Source organism: Protopterus annectens, chromosome 2.part0 (genome assembly GCF_019279795.1).
Source record: "Protopterus annectens isolate FY-2018-M chromosome 2.part0, PAN1.0, whole genome shotgun sequence".
In the NCBI taxonomy this organism is placed as follows: Eukaryota; Metazoa; Chordata; order Ceratodontiformes; family Protopteridae; genus Protopterus; species Protopterus annectens.
Genome location: NC_056728.1, coordinates 921,916,778 through 921,938,160, shown reverse-complemented (window position 1 = coordinate 921,938,160; position 21,383 = coordinate 921,916,778). Strand labels below are relative to the sequence as shown.

At 45.1% G+C, this 21,383-nt stretch overlaps 1 protein-coding gene across 1 annotated transcript in view; it reads left to right on the top strand.

Moving 5' to 3' along the window:
• CCNG2 (cyclin G2) overlaps positions 1-21,383 on the top strand; it is a 542,514-nt gene that overhangs the window by 98,325 nt on the left and 422,806 nt on the right. The window contains exon 4 of the mRNA XM_044061167.1: positions 18,531-18,781. Coding sequence (XP_043917102.1) covers positions 18,531-18,781 — 251 coding nt within the window. The remainder of the gene's footprint in view (positions 1-18,530; positions 18,782-21,383) is intronic.

Here is a 21,383-nt window from a genome sequence, read left to right as displayed (position 1 = left end):
GAGTTAAGACACAAGAAAAGCAGAACAGGTTCAACAACCAAGCAGGTGAAGAGACAATGGAAGAGTTCCTGCACTTTCACCAAAGTTAAGCACCAAGCAGGTTCAATCCCCCTCCTCACAGGAGGAAACCTGCAGGGAGAGTGACCCCAGAGGGACTCCCAACTGGAGGGGGTGCAAACAGAAACAGAAAGTGGAGAGGCAGAACTAATCAAACAGAGACAGCTCACAGAACACCCCACAAATTACCAGAACACAAAGACAAAGCTAAACCCCTAAGCAAAACAAACAACAATTTTCAACAAATGGATATGGCTAATAACATTTTTCAAGATTTAATTAAACCTTAACCAAAGGTTCAAGTTCTTATTCCACTTTTTACCAGTCAAAAGAGGAATGCAAAACCCACTCCAAGAAAAACACCAGAGAAATATGGAACAATTCCATGGAAGCCAAAACAAAGGCCAGAGAAAAAAAGTGCCAGCAGCAGAGCAAGGAAAGACTACTCCTAGAGACAAATTCTGTTCCAAGGAAAAAAGTCTACTAGACCAATTCCACCTAAATACCCCCTATACTTCCTGATCTGCAAAATATAAACCAAAAAAGCAAATAGCTACAACTTCTTCATGGGCCTCTGGTTGTGGGATTGCCCTCCCCCTGAGGAGGAGAAAACAGGAGACCCTAGATCTCATCTTCTCATGCAGATACTACCATGTTCAGTCTCACTCAATCAGCACAATCAATTCTCAGCATTGCCCATTGGCTTATCTAATGCTCTGAGCACAAAGCAATGCCTTTGTGCACAGTTCTTATTTGCACCATTTACACATTCATGGATCTCCATATATTCATATGGGACGACAAAGCAATCAAAAATAAAGCAAGCTGACACTCAATTTACTTTACAAAGGGTCATTTACTTGCAAACTTATTTACACAAGTCTCATTACAAAGTCACCAAAAATACATCCTCCAGAGGGATTGGACAAGGAGGAGTGATGGGGACTAAGTGACTTGGCAAGGCAATAGAATAAGACAAATACTATAACTAACTCTTCCATCTTGGCACTAACAAATCTAAAACAAGAAGCAACAACAAAAGGTTCAGCAGGCCTTGCAAAATCTTGTATCCCAAATAATTTTGGCCCCACTAACTATGGCAAAGAAAGCAGTGAGGAGAGTATAATACACAGTGCCCTGCAGCCTGGAACCTCCAACTAGAGAAAAACGAAATTCCACTACCCCCACAGCTTAAATGCTATGGGCCAAATACCCCATCCAAACCCAGGCAAAAGGGTCAAATGAGAGCGCCCAGTCAACAGGCAGCAGCGTCACAGAAGATCAGACCAGCTAGTTGGGGCTTCAATATGCTGACAAATGCGCATATGAATGCTGACAGGACAGTGCAAACCACACACACAACCTGAATCTCTACCAACTGGCCAAAACAAAATAAACCATAAGTTAAAAACACCTCACTAAGGAAGGCCAGTGATAAGACAGGAAGGACAACACACCATATGCATGACAGGAACAACAACACAGGCATCATGTACCTCCTCCCCCTATGCAGAATGACCCCCTTGGACAGCCCACCCTAGCAACAACAGGAAACATCAGGCCAGCAGATAAGCTAAGTAGAAAAGTCTCAAACTCCAGGAGATAAAAGAACTGAAAGATATCCGTAGACCGGCTAAAAGCAATGGCTCCCGACTCTCTCATAGAAATGGTCGGGAAGCCAGGGAATGACTCAGAGATCACCTCCCTCCTCACCTGGGAAATACTCTACAACATCATTCTTCACCAGGACTCACCAGCCGGGAAAGGCATGGCGACTAGCTGAACCAGCTGCTGAACCTCCTTCAGCTGGAAAGGACTAACAGGGACTAAAATACACAAAAAATTCTTGAGGATAAAAATCAACTAAAAATCGGAGGAGGATCAACTGAAACTGGCCAAGACAACAAGACAACATTGGTGACATATGTACAGATCAGCACATAGCTGTCACCGCTAAATATGAATAAAATACCCCTGATGCATAACAACCACCCAACAACACTACTAAACCCAATGCAATGAAAAAAAACGCCGCAACTGACTGCATAGAACATCACATAGCCATAGCTAATCCACAGCCACAAAGAGTACAAAGAGTTAAAGACAGAATTTTTGAAACGAAGGGGAAATCAACAGAAAACTATATGCTGGGAAATGGAAAAGGTAAAGAGAGATAAGAAAGAGGAAAACATAGATATGCCCAACAATCTGGATACATTCTGTCAACGATCTATATCAGTCACTTCATTTTCTCCATCAAGATCCATGCATCAGCTATTTCAGCAGATACATCTTTCTTTGATCCACTTTTCACACCCTTTCCTGTGGTTGTTCCTCAGAGGAATCAAGAAGAAAAACCTCCCAGGAAGGAAAAAAGACCATTGCCAGCCTGGGACTTGAACTGCTTGAAAAAAAATTGACTTTATCACCGCTTTCAACCAGCAGCAACAGCAGACCTAGCAGACCTGCAACACCTGTCATGGAAAAACTACTGGCAATTACTTTCAGCAAGGAGGGTAGAACTACAGAACTACAGGGCAATGCAACCTTAATGGCAGTGCCACCTCCCACCAGATAGAGTGTGAGAGGAGAGTGTCCATACATTTCTTGGGTGGTATGGTAGAGTGTCCTTTAAACCAGGCAATCCCTACCTACCTACCTTCTTTCCCAACCCACAAAAACAGAGAAGAAGACTGCATAATAGAAATGTAATATAGGACAGCTACGCACTACTTAGAACAGACAAAAAATAGCAGAAAGACTGACCAACTTTTCGTGAGCCTATATGCAGGAACAGAAAGGAAAGGAAAAGAAGACAACTTCCAAACATCTAAAAATGGATAGGAAATGTATACGATTCTGTCTTCTTCCATGGAAAGCAAAAAATTCCACACATAATAGACCTCATTTACAAAGGGCAACAGCCACTACTACAGCCTTCTTTACGAGGAGTGGCTACAACCCAGTTGTTATGACTGCAGATGCATCTACATTTATGGTAGGTACAAAACTGTACTTTCTCCTAGTTCCACTGGCAAGATTGCACATGAGGATTCTTCAGTGGCTGTTATCGACACAATGGTCCTTTCAGAATCTCCCCCTCAATCACCCCATTCTGATTACAGAAACGTGCAAACGGGACCTCCGCTGGTGGCTTCAGCCATCCAATCTGAATCAAGGAAAACCTTTTGTTATCCCCCCTCCGGTGGCCACCCTGACGACGGATGCCTCCCAGCCAGGGTGGGGGGGGCATTGTCTGGGCAGGTTAGTTCAGGGTTCTTGGCTTCCAGACGAAACCTTTCTTCATATCAAAGTATTAGAAATGAGGGCTGTACTTCTGTCCCTACAGGCCCTCCACAAGTTTCTCCCTCAAGGCATTATCGCTATCCACACAGACAACATGTCGGTGGTCTGGTATCTAAACAAACAAGGAGGGACCAGATCTTACCCCCTTTGCAGAGAGGCCATGAGGGTGTGGGAATGGGCTGTAGCTACCAACCGTTTCTTGGTAGCGACCCACATTCCAGGGAAATCCAATATATTGGCAGACAGATTAAGCAGGACGATTCTCTCACCTCACGAGTGGTCCCTGAACGAAACAGTAGCAGCTCAGGTTTTCAGAAGATGGGGACCCTGCTGCACCTGTTTGCAACACCACAAAACACACAGTGCAAAGGTTCTTCTCCTTGACTCTGGCGTCAGGGGGAGGCAGCTACGGATGCTCTAGCTCAACCTTGGCCAACAGGACTACTTTATGCCTTTCCTCCGGTCCCACTTCTCCCCAAAGTCATCCAGAAAGCTTCTCAATTGGGGTCCACAATGGTACTAATTGCTCCACACTGGCCTCGTCAGGTATGGTTCCCCTACCTAAAGAAACATGTGGGCGATCCTTGGTTTTTGGTTCTAACTCCGGATCTGCTGATTCATCAGTCGGGACGACAACACCAGTCCCTTCACACTTTGAAATTGACAGCTTGGCTCCTCCACTTCCGACTTTAGTCAGAAATCACACCTTAGACCCGGAAGTTATTCACATTTTATCTTCGGCCCACAAACCCACCACTAAAAAATTGTACCTCAGTAAGTGGAAGAGGTTTGCTATCTGGGCTCAACTCAGGGGCTTAGACCCTATCATTGCCCCGATACCAGAGGTTTTGAAATTTTTAACATCCTTGTTTAATCAAGGATCTTCAGTCTCTACTATTAAAGTCCAACTAGCGGCTATCTCCAAATTTCCCGAATCCATGGATCCACCGTTGATGAGCAGCAGATTATGCAAAACTTTCATTAAAGGTGCTGGGCTGTTAAGACCCCCAGTTTATCACCCTGCGCCTCCATGGGATCTTGATTTGGTACTTCGTGCCTTAACATCTTCCCCTTTCGAACCGGCTGCTACATGTGAGTTAAAATATCTGTCTTGGAAAACTGCCTTCTTAGTTGCAATTACCTCTGCAAGAAGAGTTTCAGAGCTTCAAGCCCTATCTATCAAACCACCGCACTTGATTTTTCACAAGGATAGAGTATCACTTAGGCCTAACCCATCTTTTGTTCCAAAGGTTTGTTCTAATCTCTGTCTCCAACAATCTCTAGAGCTACCAGTTTTCTTTCCAAAATTCTCCAACGAAGCGGAATACACCCTCCATAAATTGGATGTTCACAGGCAATTGCGCTTCTATCTAGACAGGACTCAACAAATTCAAAATCAGACCAGTTGTTTGTGTCCTTTTCAGATAATAAATTGGGTAAAACCATCACTAAAGCTACTATCTCCAAATGGATTAGAGATTGCATAACTCAGGCTTATTCCTCTTCAAATAAGCAACTTACAACATCTATCAAAGCTCACTCTACCAGAGCTATGGCTACTTCTATTGCTTTTCATTCCAAGCTCGCTATTTCTGAGATTTGTGCTATGCTACTTGGTCCAACCCGCACACTTTCATTTCCCACTATAAATTGGATGTGGCATCTAAAGGGCGAGCATCATTTGGTTCCACAGTACTCAGGAGTGTTTTCCAGTGAGCCACCCAGGATTCAGGTGCTAGGGACGCTGTCCCATCAGTCAGAATGTAGGCGAGATAGGATCACATAACATCTTTTAGTTATGTACTCACCATAACTTCAGATGTTTGGGATCCATCTCGCCTATTCCTAATACCCACCCTCCTTCCCCCTGCCTTGGAGATCAGAAGAGATTGAACGGTTTTGAGTTCTACTGTTTTTTATCTTGTTTCATCTGACGATGTTCTATAAGCAGCATGTGTGTCTGTGTATGTATGCGGACAAACTAGATCTGGGGGACTGGTAGTGGTGCATCCTGGGATATAGTAAGCTCAGCCAATAAGAGACTTCGCTCTTTGGCATAAGCGTGCCGAGTCGGAGCCGAGGGATCGGCTCCGAACCCATCAGTCAGAATGTAGGCGAGATGGATCCCAAACATCTGAAGTTATGGTGAGTACATAACTAAAAGTTATGCCTACTGCGAGTGTCTCGGTTTCGGCTGAAACCGAGACCTCGGTTCTCCCTTCGGCCGAAAGCATGCCTCCGACAACCGAGGCCACACAGGCCCCGGCTGAGTCGGCTACAGAAATTCCTACTGAAGAAGCAGGCACACAAGATTTGTCCGACACCATACCGTTGGACTCCTGCACGTGGGGCAGCTAGACCCCCTGCTTCTATGTCTATCAAGGCCTTCTCCAGGGCTAAAGCAGCTAAACTTTCCAAGGCCTTACCCACAAAAGCTCCCACTCACAGACCTACCTCAAGTTCTCAGATTCTCAGCCTTGCTGAGGACCTTATTTCTCTGATCAGGGGATCCCAACCTCACCCAGACAGGGCCTCACAACCCCCTCCTGAAAAGAGGCCTAGGACTGAACCCCCTGAACCTCTCTCCTCTGACTATTCCTCAGATGGTTCAGATTTATCTGACCATCAGGAAGGACCATACTCACCTTATGAGGCCTCCCCTCCGGAAGAATTTTCATTTGGGGAAACTCTACACTCAATGAGGGAACACTTCCAATGGCAGGGTCAGGATTTTTCTGATTCTAGGAAAAGGCTAAGGACTTTTTTACACTTACCACAGCATAGGCCTTTAGCCATACCTCCTGTACTATCAGTTGTTGATGATGCATACAATGATGCCAGTACTGCCCCTGATTCTCTTCCCCCGGCCCCTGCTAAACCTGACAGATACTACAGGGTCCCGGATTCTCACTTCCACTTGTATAAGGCCCATGCTGCAGACCCAGAAACCATTTCTCAGGGCCCTAAAGGTGTTGCAGCTGCCTCTGCCAAAACCCCCCTACCCTCTGAAAGAGAATCAAGAGCATTAGAGAGATGGAGTAAAAAGGTTTATACATCTGCTACTCTTTCTGCCAGGGCTTTAAACTGTCAATTTCACATGATACAGTACCAGGAATTTTTGTTAGATCAGCTGAATAAAAAGCTGTCCTCTCCTGAACCTTTAGACCGTAAGTCCCTTCAGGATTTGGTACACAACTCTCAGCAGGTCAGTAATCATTTCTTAAAATGTGGCTATGATGCACTGGAGGTTCATTTAGATCAGCTATGACTGGAGCAGTGATTCGAAGGCATGCCTGGCTAAAAGAACAATCCTTGCCAGACCATGTTAAGTCTCAACTCCTGGATGCCCCTATGGAGAAACAAAGTTTATTTGGCTCCCCTGCACAGGAGGTTCTAAAGAAAGTGGAAGAAAAAGCAAAATCTGTCCAAACAGTCAAGGATTTTCTGCAGGTCCAACCTCCTAGGTTCAGAAGAAATTGGCCTTCAAAGAATTGGTCCTTTCCAGACACCTCCAGAGCACAGAGAGGCAGAAGTAGACGCCCAAGAGGCAAAGGTCAATCAAGGAGTGCCTACAGGGGTCGTCAGTGGCAACCTGCCAACTAGAGAAGTGCCGCCACAGCTGTGACTGCAACCACTTCCACAGGACAGACACAATGACTTGGCTCTGACTCCGCCTACCAGGGAACAACTGGAAGCACCCTTGGGCAGAAAGCTAGCTTTATTTTAAAAAAACTGGCATTGCATTACAGGAGACAAAAGGACTTTACAAACAATAGACAAAGGCTACAGGTTTCACTTCCACACTCTACCAAAAAAGAGAGGAATGCCAAACCTTCCACCAAGCCAGAAATCAGAGGCTCTAAAACAAATCATCAGCTTACTAAGGTTGAGAGCAATAGAAAAGGTACCATCTATGGAACAAGGCCAAGGATTTTACTCCAGACTATTCCTTGTACCAAGAAAAGAAAACCAATGGAGGCCTATTCTCGACTTGTCCGCACTGAACACATATCTCATTGTTCCAAAATTCAAGATGCTGACCCTACAGCAACTTCTTCCCATGTTGGGCAAGGAGTCTTGGCTGGTGACTCTAGATCTCAAGGAGGCATACCTGCACATCCCTATACGACCAGATTGCAGAAGACACCTCAGATTTCTTGCAGGATCAGAGCATTATCAATTCTCAGCATTGCCCTTTGGCTTATCTACTGCGCCCAGAGTATTCACGAAATGCCTGGCATCAGTAATTGCACATTGCAGGCTTCAGGGAATTCAAATCTACCCATACCTGGATGACTGCCTAATACAAGCGGACAACAAGACAAAAATAATAAAGGATTTTGGCCTATGTCATACAACTGCTGCAAGCCTTGGGATACAAAGTCAACATACAAAAGTCAAGACTAGTGCCATCCCAAAGGATAACATTTTTGGGTGCAGAACTGGACACAATAACTCAGATGGCTTTTCTCACAGAAGAAAAACAAAAGCAACTACCAGTCTACTTCATGGCATTAACAAGACAAACTCAGCTTACTGCAAGGAAAGTCCTGCAGACCCTGGGTTACATGGCATCCTGCATAATCTTGATCCCACATGCCAGGCTGCATATGAGAAAATTACAATGGTACCTAAGGAATGTATGGTCTCAACACAGGCACAGTCTAGAAGCCCTGATACCAATCATTCCATGCCTGAAAAAAGAATTCCTGTGGTGGGCTCAGGCCTGCCAGATCAACAGAGGACTGCCTTTCCACAAACCACATCCAAGGCAGACCATCACCACGGACGCCTCAGACCTAGGCTGGGGCACACATGGAAGACAAGTGTATCCAAGGCCTATGGTCCCAAGACCAGCTGAATCTACACATAAATCTAAAGGAGATGCTGGCAGTGAAGCATGCAATCGAGGCATTCAAATCATTCCTCCAGCAAGGACCCCTGCTGATATGGACGGACAATACCACAGTCATGTGGTACATCAACAAACAGGGAGGCACACATTCATACCCTCTATGCCGGATGGCAATGGACCTGTGGAACTTAGGCCTGAATCTCAACATCCAACTGCAGGCCAGATTCGTACCAGGAAAAGAGAATTCACTAGCAGACAGCTTAAGCAGAACTACCACGGATGCTCACGAATGGATGCTGCATCCAGATATCTTCAAAACCATAACAAAGAAATGGGGAATGCCAGAGATGGACCTGTTCGCCTCCCCACTCAACCACCAACTGAAGAAATTCTGCTCAAGAGTATACCACCCACAAGCCTGGAGGGTGGACTCCCTTTCTTTCAGCTGGAAGGCCCTGATAGTATATGCCTTTCCACCTCTCCCATTGATGTACAAAGTTCTACTGAAGATCAGAGAGGAACAGCCAAAGGTAATTCTGATAGCTCCAGACTGGCCAAGGCAGCATTGGTACCCGCTACTGAGAAGCATGTCTCAGACGAACTCATGGCCTCCACCTCTATGCCCTTTACTTCTAACGCAGAACAACTACAAGACCCTGCATCCGAATTTAAAAACACTGCAGCTAACTGCTTGGAAAATTGCATAAAACAAAACCAACCTGTTTTATCTCAGAGGGTTAAGGACATTATCCTGGAGGCTCGCAGACCCTCCACAAGGAAAACATATTCAGCCAAATGGAAGAGATTCCTCATTTGGAGTGCAGCAAAGGGAACAAATGTCACACTGGCAAACCTAGCACACATCCTAGAATACTTAGCAGAACTGTTCCACAATGGCCTGTCCTATTCTTCCATTAAGATTCATGCATCAGCAATCTCAGCAGAGTACAACATGGATCCTCCTGTCTTCTCTCATCCTCTCCTCAGACAATTTTTGAGAGGGATCAAAAATGTAAAACCTCCAAGGAAACCACCTCTACCTGCATGGGATCTCAATCTTGTACTAGAAAAATTAACACTTCCCCCTTTTGAGCCAGCAGCAACAGCAGACTTACAGTTCTTATCTTGGAAAACTGCCTTCCTGCTAGCAATCACTTCAGCAAGAAGGGTCTCCGAGTTATAGGCATTAATGGCAGTGCAGCCTATCCTTATCTTTCACCAGGATAGAGCGTCTCTGAGAACCAATCCAACTTTTATGCCAAAGGTGGTTTCCAGGATATCCTTGAACCAAGCCATTCATTTACCTACATTCTTCCCTAACCCACAGAACAGGGGGGAAAAACTACTACACACCTTGGATGTACACAGACAACTGCGCTACTATATCTGGACAGAACTATGACCAGCAGAAAAACTGACCAGCTTCTGGTAGCATATGCAACAGGAGTGCAAGGAAAAGCAATTTCAAAACAGACAATCTCAAAATGGATAGGAAATTGCATTCGATTCTGCTACTCATTTCATGGAAAGACAACTCCTGAAAATATCAGGCCTCACTCCACAAGAGCTACAGCCACCACTACAGCTTTCCTACGAGGAGTGGCTACCAAGGACATTTTAGAAGCTGCTACTTGGAACTCCGTGCATACATTTGCCAAGCATTACAACCTTCCTTTATACTCCAGATCCTGAGCAGGTTTTGCAACTGCAGTTTTACAAGGGATCTTAACTACACCATCATTATCTTAGTGCCTCCTCCCCCAGTTTGGCTATGGTATTCTACCCATATGTTATGACTGCAGATGCATCCTTGAAGGACATAGTACAGTTTTGTACCTACCATAAATGTAGATGTCCGATAGGTATGCATCTGCAGTCAGGATTACCCACCCTCCTTCCCCTCTGTGGTATTCCTAGGGTACTTACCCCTCTCTTAGTTAGCTGGGGGAATCTATTATGGTGTATTTGTTTGTATGTATATATGTATATATACTTTTTGATTTCTACTGTTTGGAATGTTCAACTTTTATACAAATTTTAGCCTTCCTAGAGGGCACCTGGCATGTGGGGCAAGAAACACTGAGGAAAATGGCGTCTGCTGATGCCTTTATACCCCAGGAGCTACGACGTTGGGTGAAGTGCGACATCAGCCGAGGCCAGACCCAGACTTTGGAATCCGGCTGACCGAAGGGCTGCTTGAGGCAGGACAAACCCATATGTTATGACTGCAGATGCATACCTATCGGACATCTACATTTATGGTAGGTACAAAACTGTACTTTGTGTACACTTACCATAAATGTAGATGTTCGAGGTTTCCCTCCCTCGATCTCCCCTTTTTTCTCTCTTTGTTACCCTTCTTCCTTGTTCTCCTTTCCTTACAAAGGGGCATATTGGTATTTATATTCCACTGATGGGATTCTTCCACCAGAACCTGGCCTCCTACTTTGGGGGCTTCTGACAGGTTAAGGCAAGAAAAACCGATGTAATGGTGTTTGCTGCCTTCCTTTATACCACTGACGATCTGACGTCAGTCCTCAAGCGACAGCAACCGATGCAGAAATACTAAGTCTGGTATTCGGGCTGGCTGAGGGCTACCCTGGCAGGGTTAACCCAAATGTGATGACTCCCAACAGTGAATACACTCAAACATCTACATTTATGGTAAGTGTACACAACTGTACTTTGCTCCTTTTCTTTTTCTAAACATCTGCCTTCCGTTTTTCTTTCTACAGTTGCACTATCTTCCTCTTCATAAACAACTAAGATTTTGCTTACAGGTAAAAGATTTAAGGAGGATAAGCTTTAATGTGAGAGTGTTCAATCTCGCCTTTGTTCTTACACATGGGTCCGGAGCCGATCCTCGGCTCTGTGTCGGCCGCCTGCAAGCTCTGCATCGAGAAGAAGCTTGAGATCACCTAATACCCACAATCCCCCTCTGCCTTTACCTCAGATCTAGTTTGCCGCTGCAGCGTTCGCATCACTGGGTCGAGCTCGAGCACCTCAGATAAGATTTAGAATTTTATTCTTGTTTTTTCTCTGGTACTTTATAGTATTAGAAACTGTTTAATAATATTTTGTGTGAGTGTGGTAAGGTATAGGGAAACCTCGGTTCCGTTTAAGTTATAAAACTTAGTCAGAGTTCTCTTCGGGGCCTACCACCACTCTTTGGATTTGACAACTGGATTGACTCATTACTGGATTTGACAATTTTACCGGACTTGACTGTTTTACTGGATTTGACTATATTACTTCTTACTTTGACATGTCTGAAAAGGCCAAATCAGGTTTCAAGCGTTGCCAGTGTGGGCAAAAAATGTCAGTAACTGACAACCATAGTTCCTGTGTCTACTGTCTTGGCCCTCTCCACCTGCAAGAAGACTGTTCTATTTGTCATTCTTTCAGTGGGAGGGTCATGACAGATAGGCGCAGGAAGTTAATGGACAGGGGTTTATTAAAACCTTCCTTTCAGGAGGCTCTGGATGCTTCTGACCAGGCATCCAAGTCCTCGAAGGAATCGAAGACGTCTGAGCCCAAGTCATCGGCTCCGAGCTCTTCCACTAAAGTTAGATCACCGGTTCCACAGACTTCGGGGCCGAGTGTTCAACTGGTGTCAGTTTCCGAGCCTCGAGTCTTGGAACCGGTGATGGAGCTCCCTCCTTCGCACTGTTGAGGTCGGCTCCGTCTTCGGTTCCTTCGACCCGTTCTTCTTCTAAGCTTTCTGATATCGATGTGGACCGTGTGGTGCAGAAGTTATTGGAACATTCGGCCCTATCCAAGCTTATTTCGGTTTCCACCCAGTTGGTGTCGAAACTTGAAGGCCTCCCATTGTCTCCATCCGTTCCTCCTCCGAGACCTGTCCAGTCTTTGGAGCCGGAAGAGGTTGATCTACTGGTTGTGGAGCCCTCTGGTCCAGAACCGTCCTTTTCTCGGTCTGTTCCTTTCACCTTGACTCCGTCGGATCCGGTACCGGAGTCTCGGAGCCGACGATCTGTCCTTGGTTCCAGGGCCGAGAGTCGAACTGATGTTTCGGTTCCGACTCTCCCCCTCGGGGCCTCGGCACGGATCGATTCGGCTCCGTCCTCGGGGTCGATGCCTTCGGTGCCTGTCTCGGGGATTCTTCCCATTTCTTCGGAACCGGAAGATTCTTCGACTCGGGACCCGGGGGCCTTCGATCTTATGAGGAAGATGTTGTCTACCCAGACAACCACATCAGTAGAAGCATCCTCTCCTCCCTTTAAAGGACCGTTATCTTCCTCTGCACCAACGGCCACATCCAAGCGTCGAGCACCGGTGTCTCAGCCACCCCTGGAGGGTGCCCCCTCTTCCTCAGAGGCTTCTTCGGATGCTCCCCCCGAAGAGGTCCCTAGGAAAAGATTGTGTAAGAGGAGACACTTAGATTCTCCACAGGAATCTTTAACATCTGATACTGACTTGGATGAGTCAGAAGGGTCCCCAAAGTCACCTACGGAAGATGTCTCCTTTTCTGACATCTTGGAGATCCTTAAACAGAGAGGTGATTGGCAGTCCCTCCCCCCTTCTGAGGATGAGTCAGTCCTGCTGAAGGCATTTGGTGCTCGCCCTTCCTCCTCCTGGGTCACTCCGCCCTTCGATGAGTTAATGGAGTTGATTGCTCGAAGGGCGTGGGAGACACCTGACACGGTGGAACCAGTCCCTAGGAAGCCTAATAAGTACATCACTGCACCCCAGGACAAGGCTTACCTCACTAAAGGAGTCCCAGTAGACGTCATGGTGGTGGCAGCGGCCACGAAAAGGAGATGTCGAGTCTTCCTCATCTGTCCATCCGCCTAACAGAGATTCTAGGACTATGGACAGATACGGGAAGCGCATTTTAGTTCAGCGGCTTTTTCTATGCGTCCTGAACTATTTGACTCATTTTACACGCTTACAGAGGGATCTAGTCAAAGAGTTGGGAGATACCCTCCAGGGTACTACAGATGCTGCTGTCTCAGAGAAAGTTTCGGCACATCTAAATACCCTTACATCCATTGTTAACTCATCCATGAGGCTGATATCATACGCAGCCGAAGGATCGAGTAGGGCAGCTGCTTCAGGGATTGCTCTTCGTAGGCAATCCTGGATGCGCTTATGTTCGCTTATGAAGCCTTCAAGTCTTCCTTTACTAACGCCCCATTTGATGGTGCCACACTTTTTGGCCCTAAAGTAAAGGAGACCCTTACCCGGTGTGAACAGGAGGGAAAGACTCTGTCTGCTGTCGGAGTCCATTTTTCCACCCCTTCCAGACCGTACCCCAAAGGGCAACGTGGTGGGAAAATGTGGTTTCAAAACCCCAAGGATCTTTCCCAAGCACACAGGGTGATGCCCCTCTAGAGGCAGAGGAGGGGCCAGAGGTGGAAGACGCCACCCGGCGGCAGAGGGGTCCGCAAAACCAAGGTGACAGGGATACCCCCTGGTAAACCTTTTCAGCACTCCTGAGAGGAGGCCCGACTGTCCTGCTCTGGAGGCAGTCGGGGTCGCTAGCTTTATACCCTCAGGCCTGGCAAAACATTACTACAGACAACTGGGTAAAAGCGTTGTTACCAGAGGTTACAAAATACCATTCCTATCCACCCCATTCCAAAGAGAAAACTTCCAGATGTACCACCCCATCTGCGAGACCCAGCAGCTATAGAAATTTCAAAGCTGCTAGAAAAAGAGTCATCCAACCAGTCCCAGCGGACCAAATAGGATTCGGGACTTACTCAAGGTTCTTTTAGTTCCAAAGAAGACAGGGGACTGGAGGCCGATTCTGGACCTAAGCAACCTCAACACCTTTGTCAAGAAGGAAAAGTTCGAATGGTCACGCTTCAATCGATCCTTCCATTCTTACAGAAGGGCGACTGGATGTGCTCAATAGATCTGAAGGACGCATACTACCACATCAAAATGGCCAGGGCGTCCAGGGATCATTTGCGCTTCGGCTGGGAGCCAGTCACTATCAGTTTCGGGCCCTGCCCTTTGGTCTGACCTCAGCCCCAGGGTTTTCACCAAATGCATGGCAGTGGTAGCGTCTCATCTGAGGCGCCTAGGATTCCAGGTGTTTCCGTATCTGGACGACTGGCTCCTGTCTGCCACCACCAGGCGTCAACTGATACAGGCCAGAGATTACACCCTACAACTTTGTATTCACCTCGGAATTTCCGTAAATTTCGAAAAATCTTTGCTACAGCCATCACAGCATATCTTATTCATAGGAGCGGAATTAGATACGCATCATTTGGTTCTAAGGCTTCCTACAGAAAGGATAGTCGCACTTCAAAACAACATTTCTCTCCTGCTGTCATCCAAAAAGTCCCCGGCAAAGCTGGTTCTGAAAGTCTTGGGTCTCATGGCAGCTTCTCTCATTGCGATACCATTGGGAAGACTGCACATGAGAGTTCTACAATGGCTCCTGTTTGCACAATGGTCATTCCAACAGCTACCTCTGACTCACGAAATTTTGATAACAAACACATGCAAATCACACCTAACTTGGTGGCTACAGACTTGCAACCTTTCCAGCGGAAGACCATTTGTGCTACCCACACCGTCAGCAACGATAACCACGGACGCTTCCCTGATAGGGTGGGGGGGCATCTTTCAGGGACAGACAGTCCAAGGCGAATGGACCAATCTGGAGTACAATCTGCATATCAATGTTCTGGAGTTGAGGGCAGTGTTTTTAGCGTTGCAACACTTTGCTCCCCTTCTTCCTCTAGGAACTATTGCAGTTCAGACAGACAACATGTCCGTAGTCTGGTACATAAACAAGCAAGGGGGAACCAGGTCTTATCAACTATGCAGAGAGGCCATGAGAATTTGGCAATGGGCGGAGTCCACGGGTCGCTTTCTGATCGCAACGCATATCCCGGGGTCATCCAACATCATAGCCGACAGGCTGAGCAGAGCAATATTGTTGCCTCACGAGTGGTCCCTCAAACAGTCAATTGCGAACATGATATTTCGCAAGTGGGGCCAGTTTTCCTGCGATCTGTTTGCGTCTCCAATGAACGCCAAATGCAGGAGCTATTTTGCCCTATTACCCCCTCCAGGGGAAGTCCCCAGGGACGCGCTGGTGCACGATTGGCCCCCGGGTCTCCTGTATGCTTTTCCTCCATTTCCCCTGATTGCAAAGTTTCTGCAGAAAGCCAACAACCTTCAGAGGACTATAATCCTCATTGCCCCATTCTGGCCTCGTCAGATTTGGTTCCCCTTTCTATTGCATCACCGTATTCGGGGACCTTGGATGCTGGACCCAGAGCCGGATCTACTGACTCACTCGTCAGGAGTCCCTCACCCATCTCTCGAATCACTCCATCTAGCAGCTTGGCTGCTCCGCTTCCCTTTCTAGCCAGGTCTGATTCCCTTACACCGGAGGTTCAAAATATTTTAGTGGCTTCTCATAAAGCTTCCACTACAAAGACCTACACCAGTAAATGGAAACGTTTCGTCTTCTGGGCTAATTCACATCATTTGGACCCTGTTATAGCTCCGTTGAACAAGATATTGGAGTTCTTGACAGAATTGTTTCATGAAGCAGCTTCTCCTGCTACTTTAAGAGTGCAGTTGGCTGCCATTTCTAACTATCATGTGGAAGAATGGAATGTGGTGCGCCTATTATGGCTCACAGACTTTGTAAAGCTTTTTTAAAAGGATCCTTTCATATCAGACCACCAGTTAGAAGTCCTACATCACCGTGGAATTTGAACCTCTTACTTTCTAAATTGATGTTGCCCCCCTTTGAACCAGCCTCAAGTTGCCCATTGAAATTTTTGTCGTGGAAAACTATATTCCTAGTGGCCATTACATCCGCTAGGCGAGTGTCTGAGCTTCAAGCTCTTTCTATTAAACACCCTTTTCCACTCTGACAGAGTATCCCTTCGCACTAATCCATCCTTTCTCCCCAAAGTTTGCTCTACTAATAATATTAATCAGTCCATTGAATTACCCACCTTCTTCAAAAACCACTCTAATAAATTGGAGTATATGTTGCACAAATTGGATGTCCATAGACAACTCAGATTTTATTTGGATAGAACAAAAGATCACAGGAAATCTGATCAACTATTTGTAGCTTTTGCTGACAGCAGAAAGGGTGTGGCAGTTACGAAACGAACTCTTTCCAAATGGCTAACTGATTGTATCACATACGTTTATGAGGCTTCTAATCAAACATTATCAGTCAAACCCAAAGGACATTCTACCAGATCAGTGTCTACATCCTTAGCTCACGCAGCTCTCTTACCATTAGACACGATCTGTGCGGCTGCTACTTGGGCTAAACCACATACATTTATCTCTCATTACAAAGTGGACAGGGTTTCTAGGGATAGGGCAACCTTTGGTTCCACTGTGCTCAAGAACGTTCTCCCGTGAGTTCTTCAGGATCATGGAGCTAGGGACGCTACCCATGTGTAAGAACAAAGGCGAGATTGAACACTCTCACATGTAGAAGTTATGTCCTTACCATAACGTTCCATGTGGAGTGTTCATCTCGCCTTGGTTATTACACTCCCACCCTTCCCACCCTTAGGAAGAACGTTCGATTTGGTGCCTGGTCTGGAGTATTCTCCTTCTGCAGTTGCATTGGTTGTATTATATGATACACTTGTGTATATATGTGTGTATATATATATATATATATATATATATATATATATATATATATGTATATAGATAATCCTATTATTAGGTAATTTTTTGGTATGTGTGTGTGCTCTCTATGACTGGTTTGCTTGCAAACTAGATCTGAGGTAAAGGCAGAGGGGGATTGTGGGTATTAGGTGATCTCGAGCTTCTTCTCGATGCAGAGCTTGCAGGCGGCCGACACGGAGCCGAGGATCGGCTCCGGACCCATGTGTAATAACCAAGGCGAGATGAACACTCCACATGGAACGTTATGGTAAGGACATAACTTCTATTTTTTGCACATGAGGGGCTGAGCCTTGGCTGTTAATCTTAAGTCACGTTATCTATATGGTTACTCCTTGTGTAATTATGTAGTGATATGCTTTCATTTGACCACGACTTTTGGGTAAACTTAAGAGCTCTGTCTATAACATCAATAGCTATCTGTTCAGCCTGGTTTTTAGTGAATGATAAATTATGTTGCTGCAACTTGTGCATCATCGCATACCTTTCGCAGTGCAAGACGCAAGCTGTACGTGATATTAATATCCATGTCTTTTCTGGGGCCATCTTCCTTGGTATTTGTCATGGTGCCACCCAGGTTGCTCTGCCATGAACTCGGTCCTGCAGCTGCAGTGCATAGACTTTGTCATGTGCTAACTTTTTTTTTAACTTTGTGATCCATTTCTGTACACTGCAACATACCCCCCACCTTCGCTGTCCTCCTCCTTTTGTGCCAGTACTGCTGAAGTGGACAAAGTACAGGCCAGTAGGTAGCTGTACTAGTTGATATCTGTGTTGGTGTGTGTTTGTGATGAATTGTAGCTATCTTTTAAGCTGTCAATGAGCTTGGGAGAGTTTCTAGAGATGGTGGATTGGGACTGATTGCAGCTACCAACCCGTCACTGCAGCGTACACACACGTAGTATTAAAGTCCATCACTGTATGGCAAGTGTATAACTTTTTGTACATCTGTCTGGAGTAGGAGGAATGAACACAAGCAGCAAGTAAATGTGTTTTGGCTGTTTGAGCTGCAGTAGTGCAATACTTGTTCTAAGATCCTTCTGTTTTCTGCATTTTGCTTTTATTTCTGTTCTTATTGCAGATAGGCTTGAGTTGTAAAAGCATCCATGGGAGTAACATTTGTACATCTGTTGAGTAATTTTAAAGAGGGGAAGTCTGATGCCCACTACCTGTTCTGCTCTTTCTGTCCAGACTTTTTAAGCACTCTGAGAGGTGCGGACTAGAATGGTTCCTTGTTTGGGGGGGGGGGGGGCTGGGTGCATTTTGCAAGACTGAACTGAATGGTTTTAAACACTTTTTAGTTGTAAGCATTATATGTTTGGCTGTAATGCTTTAATGTGGTGTTTAAGGAAATGTAAAGAATACATTTTTAATGTATACTATTTTAAGAATTGAAATATCCACTGAAGGTCTAATTATAAAAGCTCAACTTTCTGTGGAGATCTGTGTTGATGCGTAATTTGCGCACGCACATTCACACCCCCACACGCACACTCTCTCTCCCCCTCCCCCTTCTTTAATTTGCTTTATCTGCATTGTCCCCTAGTAGCAATGTTATGAAATGCTGTAGATCACTTGTGAACTGGAGAGAAGTTATGTTAGTTGCATGATTTACTTGGTGTGGTGTTGACCATTTTTGAAAACTTTTGTTTGCTTGTAGGTAAGACCCAAATATTTGTCCTGCGTTGGAATTGGTTGCTTTCATTTAGCTGCCAAAGTGACTGAAGAAGAGTGTGATATTCCTTCCACGCATGATATTATTCGCATAAGTCAGTGCCGATGCTCACTGTCTGATTTGAAGAGAATGGAGAAGATCATTTCTGAGAAACTGCATTTTGAATTTAAAGCTACAACTGCCTTAACATTTCTGCACTTATTTTACTCTATTACTGTTTGTCATGTTTCTGAAAGGTAAGACCGAGTGAAACATACTGTTTTATTGAACTGTTACTTTATTTTTCATGGATACAAGGGTCATGAATACAAGGGTCATGAAGTAAGAGAAAAGCAGCCCCATTTTGTGCATATGATGCTTTTTATTTCCATAAAAGCATTTGGTGAGTTGTTCCATGTGTTTCACTTTGCCATAGTCTCTGTTAATAAAAAAAAAAAAAAAAAAAGTATAATAATCCTGTGGCAAACATGTCGGTCTTCTGAATCATAAAATATATTAATTAATATGTATAAAGAGATTGAGTAAGAGTAAGTCTGTTCTCCGTAACTTGTGGGACTAAAGGTATTGAGCATTAGGATCATTTGGCTTGCAAACCTTCCTGAGACAGCCAAGTATCTCTCTCACTATCTGTTGATGCATCACAGAGCACCTTCTTTCTAGATCCTTGTTTTTAACACTTGTGCTTGAGTGAACCCGTAAACAGCACCAGGTGGTGGTGGTTTCACATTGAGGTTTATCAGTCAAGGTTGAGTAGTTTTCACTCCCTTTTTTTTTTTTTTTTTTTGTCTTCAGTTGGTAATGTTTTGCTTTTGTGTCCGACAGTTTTTATCCCTTTTTCCAGGATTGTTCCTTTGTATTGTTTCGATAAAAGCTGGTGACATTGTTCCTTGTATACTTTTAATATTGCAGTTTTTGACTTTTCATTGTTCCCCTTCTTTTTCAAAATATTTTGTTGAATAGTTGCTGGTATTTTTGCTTTTCCTCAGTTTAATGCTAATGCAATTGGACGAGAACGGTAAAGCCCTGAGGTCCAGTCCAGGTAGCGCTTGTTTAGTTAGCAATGTGAGCACCTGCTGAAGTTGACATAGGGAAGGAGAGGAATGAAGAGGCTAAGCCCACTTCCCTGTTTTTTGGAAGGAAGAGTAAGGAGCTTGTGCGTTGGAGTGCTATGCAAGTTGAATCACATGGAAGGATGTTGTCTGCAAAGTGGGTTGGGCCAATCAAGTCTTTCGTGGAGGAGTAAATGTACATTGAAAAATCCCATTACATGCTATCCCCTTTTGTAACACTAACGTGCTTGTGTCTTTGTAGGATAGGAGAGCCGAAGCTCTGGGGAAAGGTTCTACTGTGGAATTTGGGCTGGGCAACTGGGCTATCTGCAAGTAAGGAATTCAAAAGTAAGGACTGAAGTAGTGAATCTAATTTAAACCTCTACAATTAGGTAAGTTTCTAAGAAGAAACTTTTATATTGGAAGATGCAGGTACAGCTGTATTTAGACACCTTTCAGACTAGCCTAGGGATGTCAGGCATACTAAGGACTATTTCGACCTTGTTTGGGAGACCACGTGGAGTTATTAAAAGTTGAGAGCTTTTGGGATAAGAGCATGGAAAAGGGAATGTAAATGCAAACAAAATGATTGTGATCTTGTCAGTAAAGTTTTCCCAACAGATTTGGGCACAGGGGACTCTCCAAATCTTTGTGGACAATGACACTGTCATTTGACGTATTGACAACTAACTGGAGGGGATCCACTGTAATCCCATGCAGAATGGCAGTGCAGGCATGAGAGATTGACCAGGAGTCAAACTCCTGATGCTTAGGTTTCCCTATATCACATTACAGAGGATTGTTTTTACCTAAAGGCTAAGCAGATTCCAGGTAGAATCTCTTGAGTGAATGAACAGGATTTTTTCTGCATCTGACCATGTGTGGTATGCCCTTTTTGCTTTCATGGAAAGTGGGCAGTTAAAGGTTTGCAGGACAGAAACTATATCGGCCTGGAAAGTTGGATGTGTTCTCTATGAAATGGGCATGTTTCTCTGTGCTTTTCCCTTCTATACTCTTGTTCCCCAGGGTATTGCAGAAGATAAAGGAGAAGCCAAAAGCTGTACTAATTCCCCTTTTGGCCTAGGCAGCATTGGTTCTCCCTCTGCTTAAGCCTTCCATGGACAGAGTCAAAAGTGCTGCCTCCGCATGTTGATCTCTTGACCCAGAAAGAGACCGTAGTGTACCCTAACCTGAACAACTCGAAGCCTAATAGTTTGGACGATCTAGCACTCATTCCTTTCAGGCACATCATTTGAAACAGATTTGCTAGACATAAGGAAGGCTAAGAAACAAAACAGAAGGAAATATTTACTTGGCAAAATGGAAAATATTTTCCCTTTGTTGACCATACAGGAAGCCAGCATTACAGCTTAGTTGGGGATAGCCACCCCAACTCAGGGCAAACTTCCTCCCTATATTCGCCCCACCTCCCCTGCACAACATTCCTCAAGCTCCTGTTCTGTACTCGCTGTCCACATAAACATAAGTATGCAATGGTCTGATATCTCTCAGGCCACTTCCCTTGCTCAGCGTTCTGCAGTCTTTTACTCCCTGTCCAGTACTGAAAACCCAAATGTAAAGCAACTGTATTTGGACCTGAAAAGGAAGCCGCCATAACTACAGTCGCTCCTGCAACAGTCCGATATCTCTCATACCACTTTAATTACGTCTCTGAATAAGTAACCATGCTTTAAGTGTAACTGTACAAGTAACATAGTGCCAAGCTGTTTTCTGAATATTACGTGCTGCTCATAGCAGACTACTAGGATGTTCTTCGTGTTTCACTGTT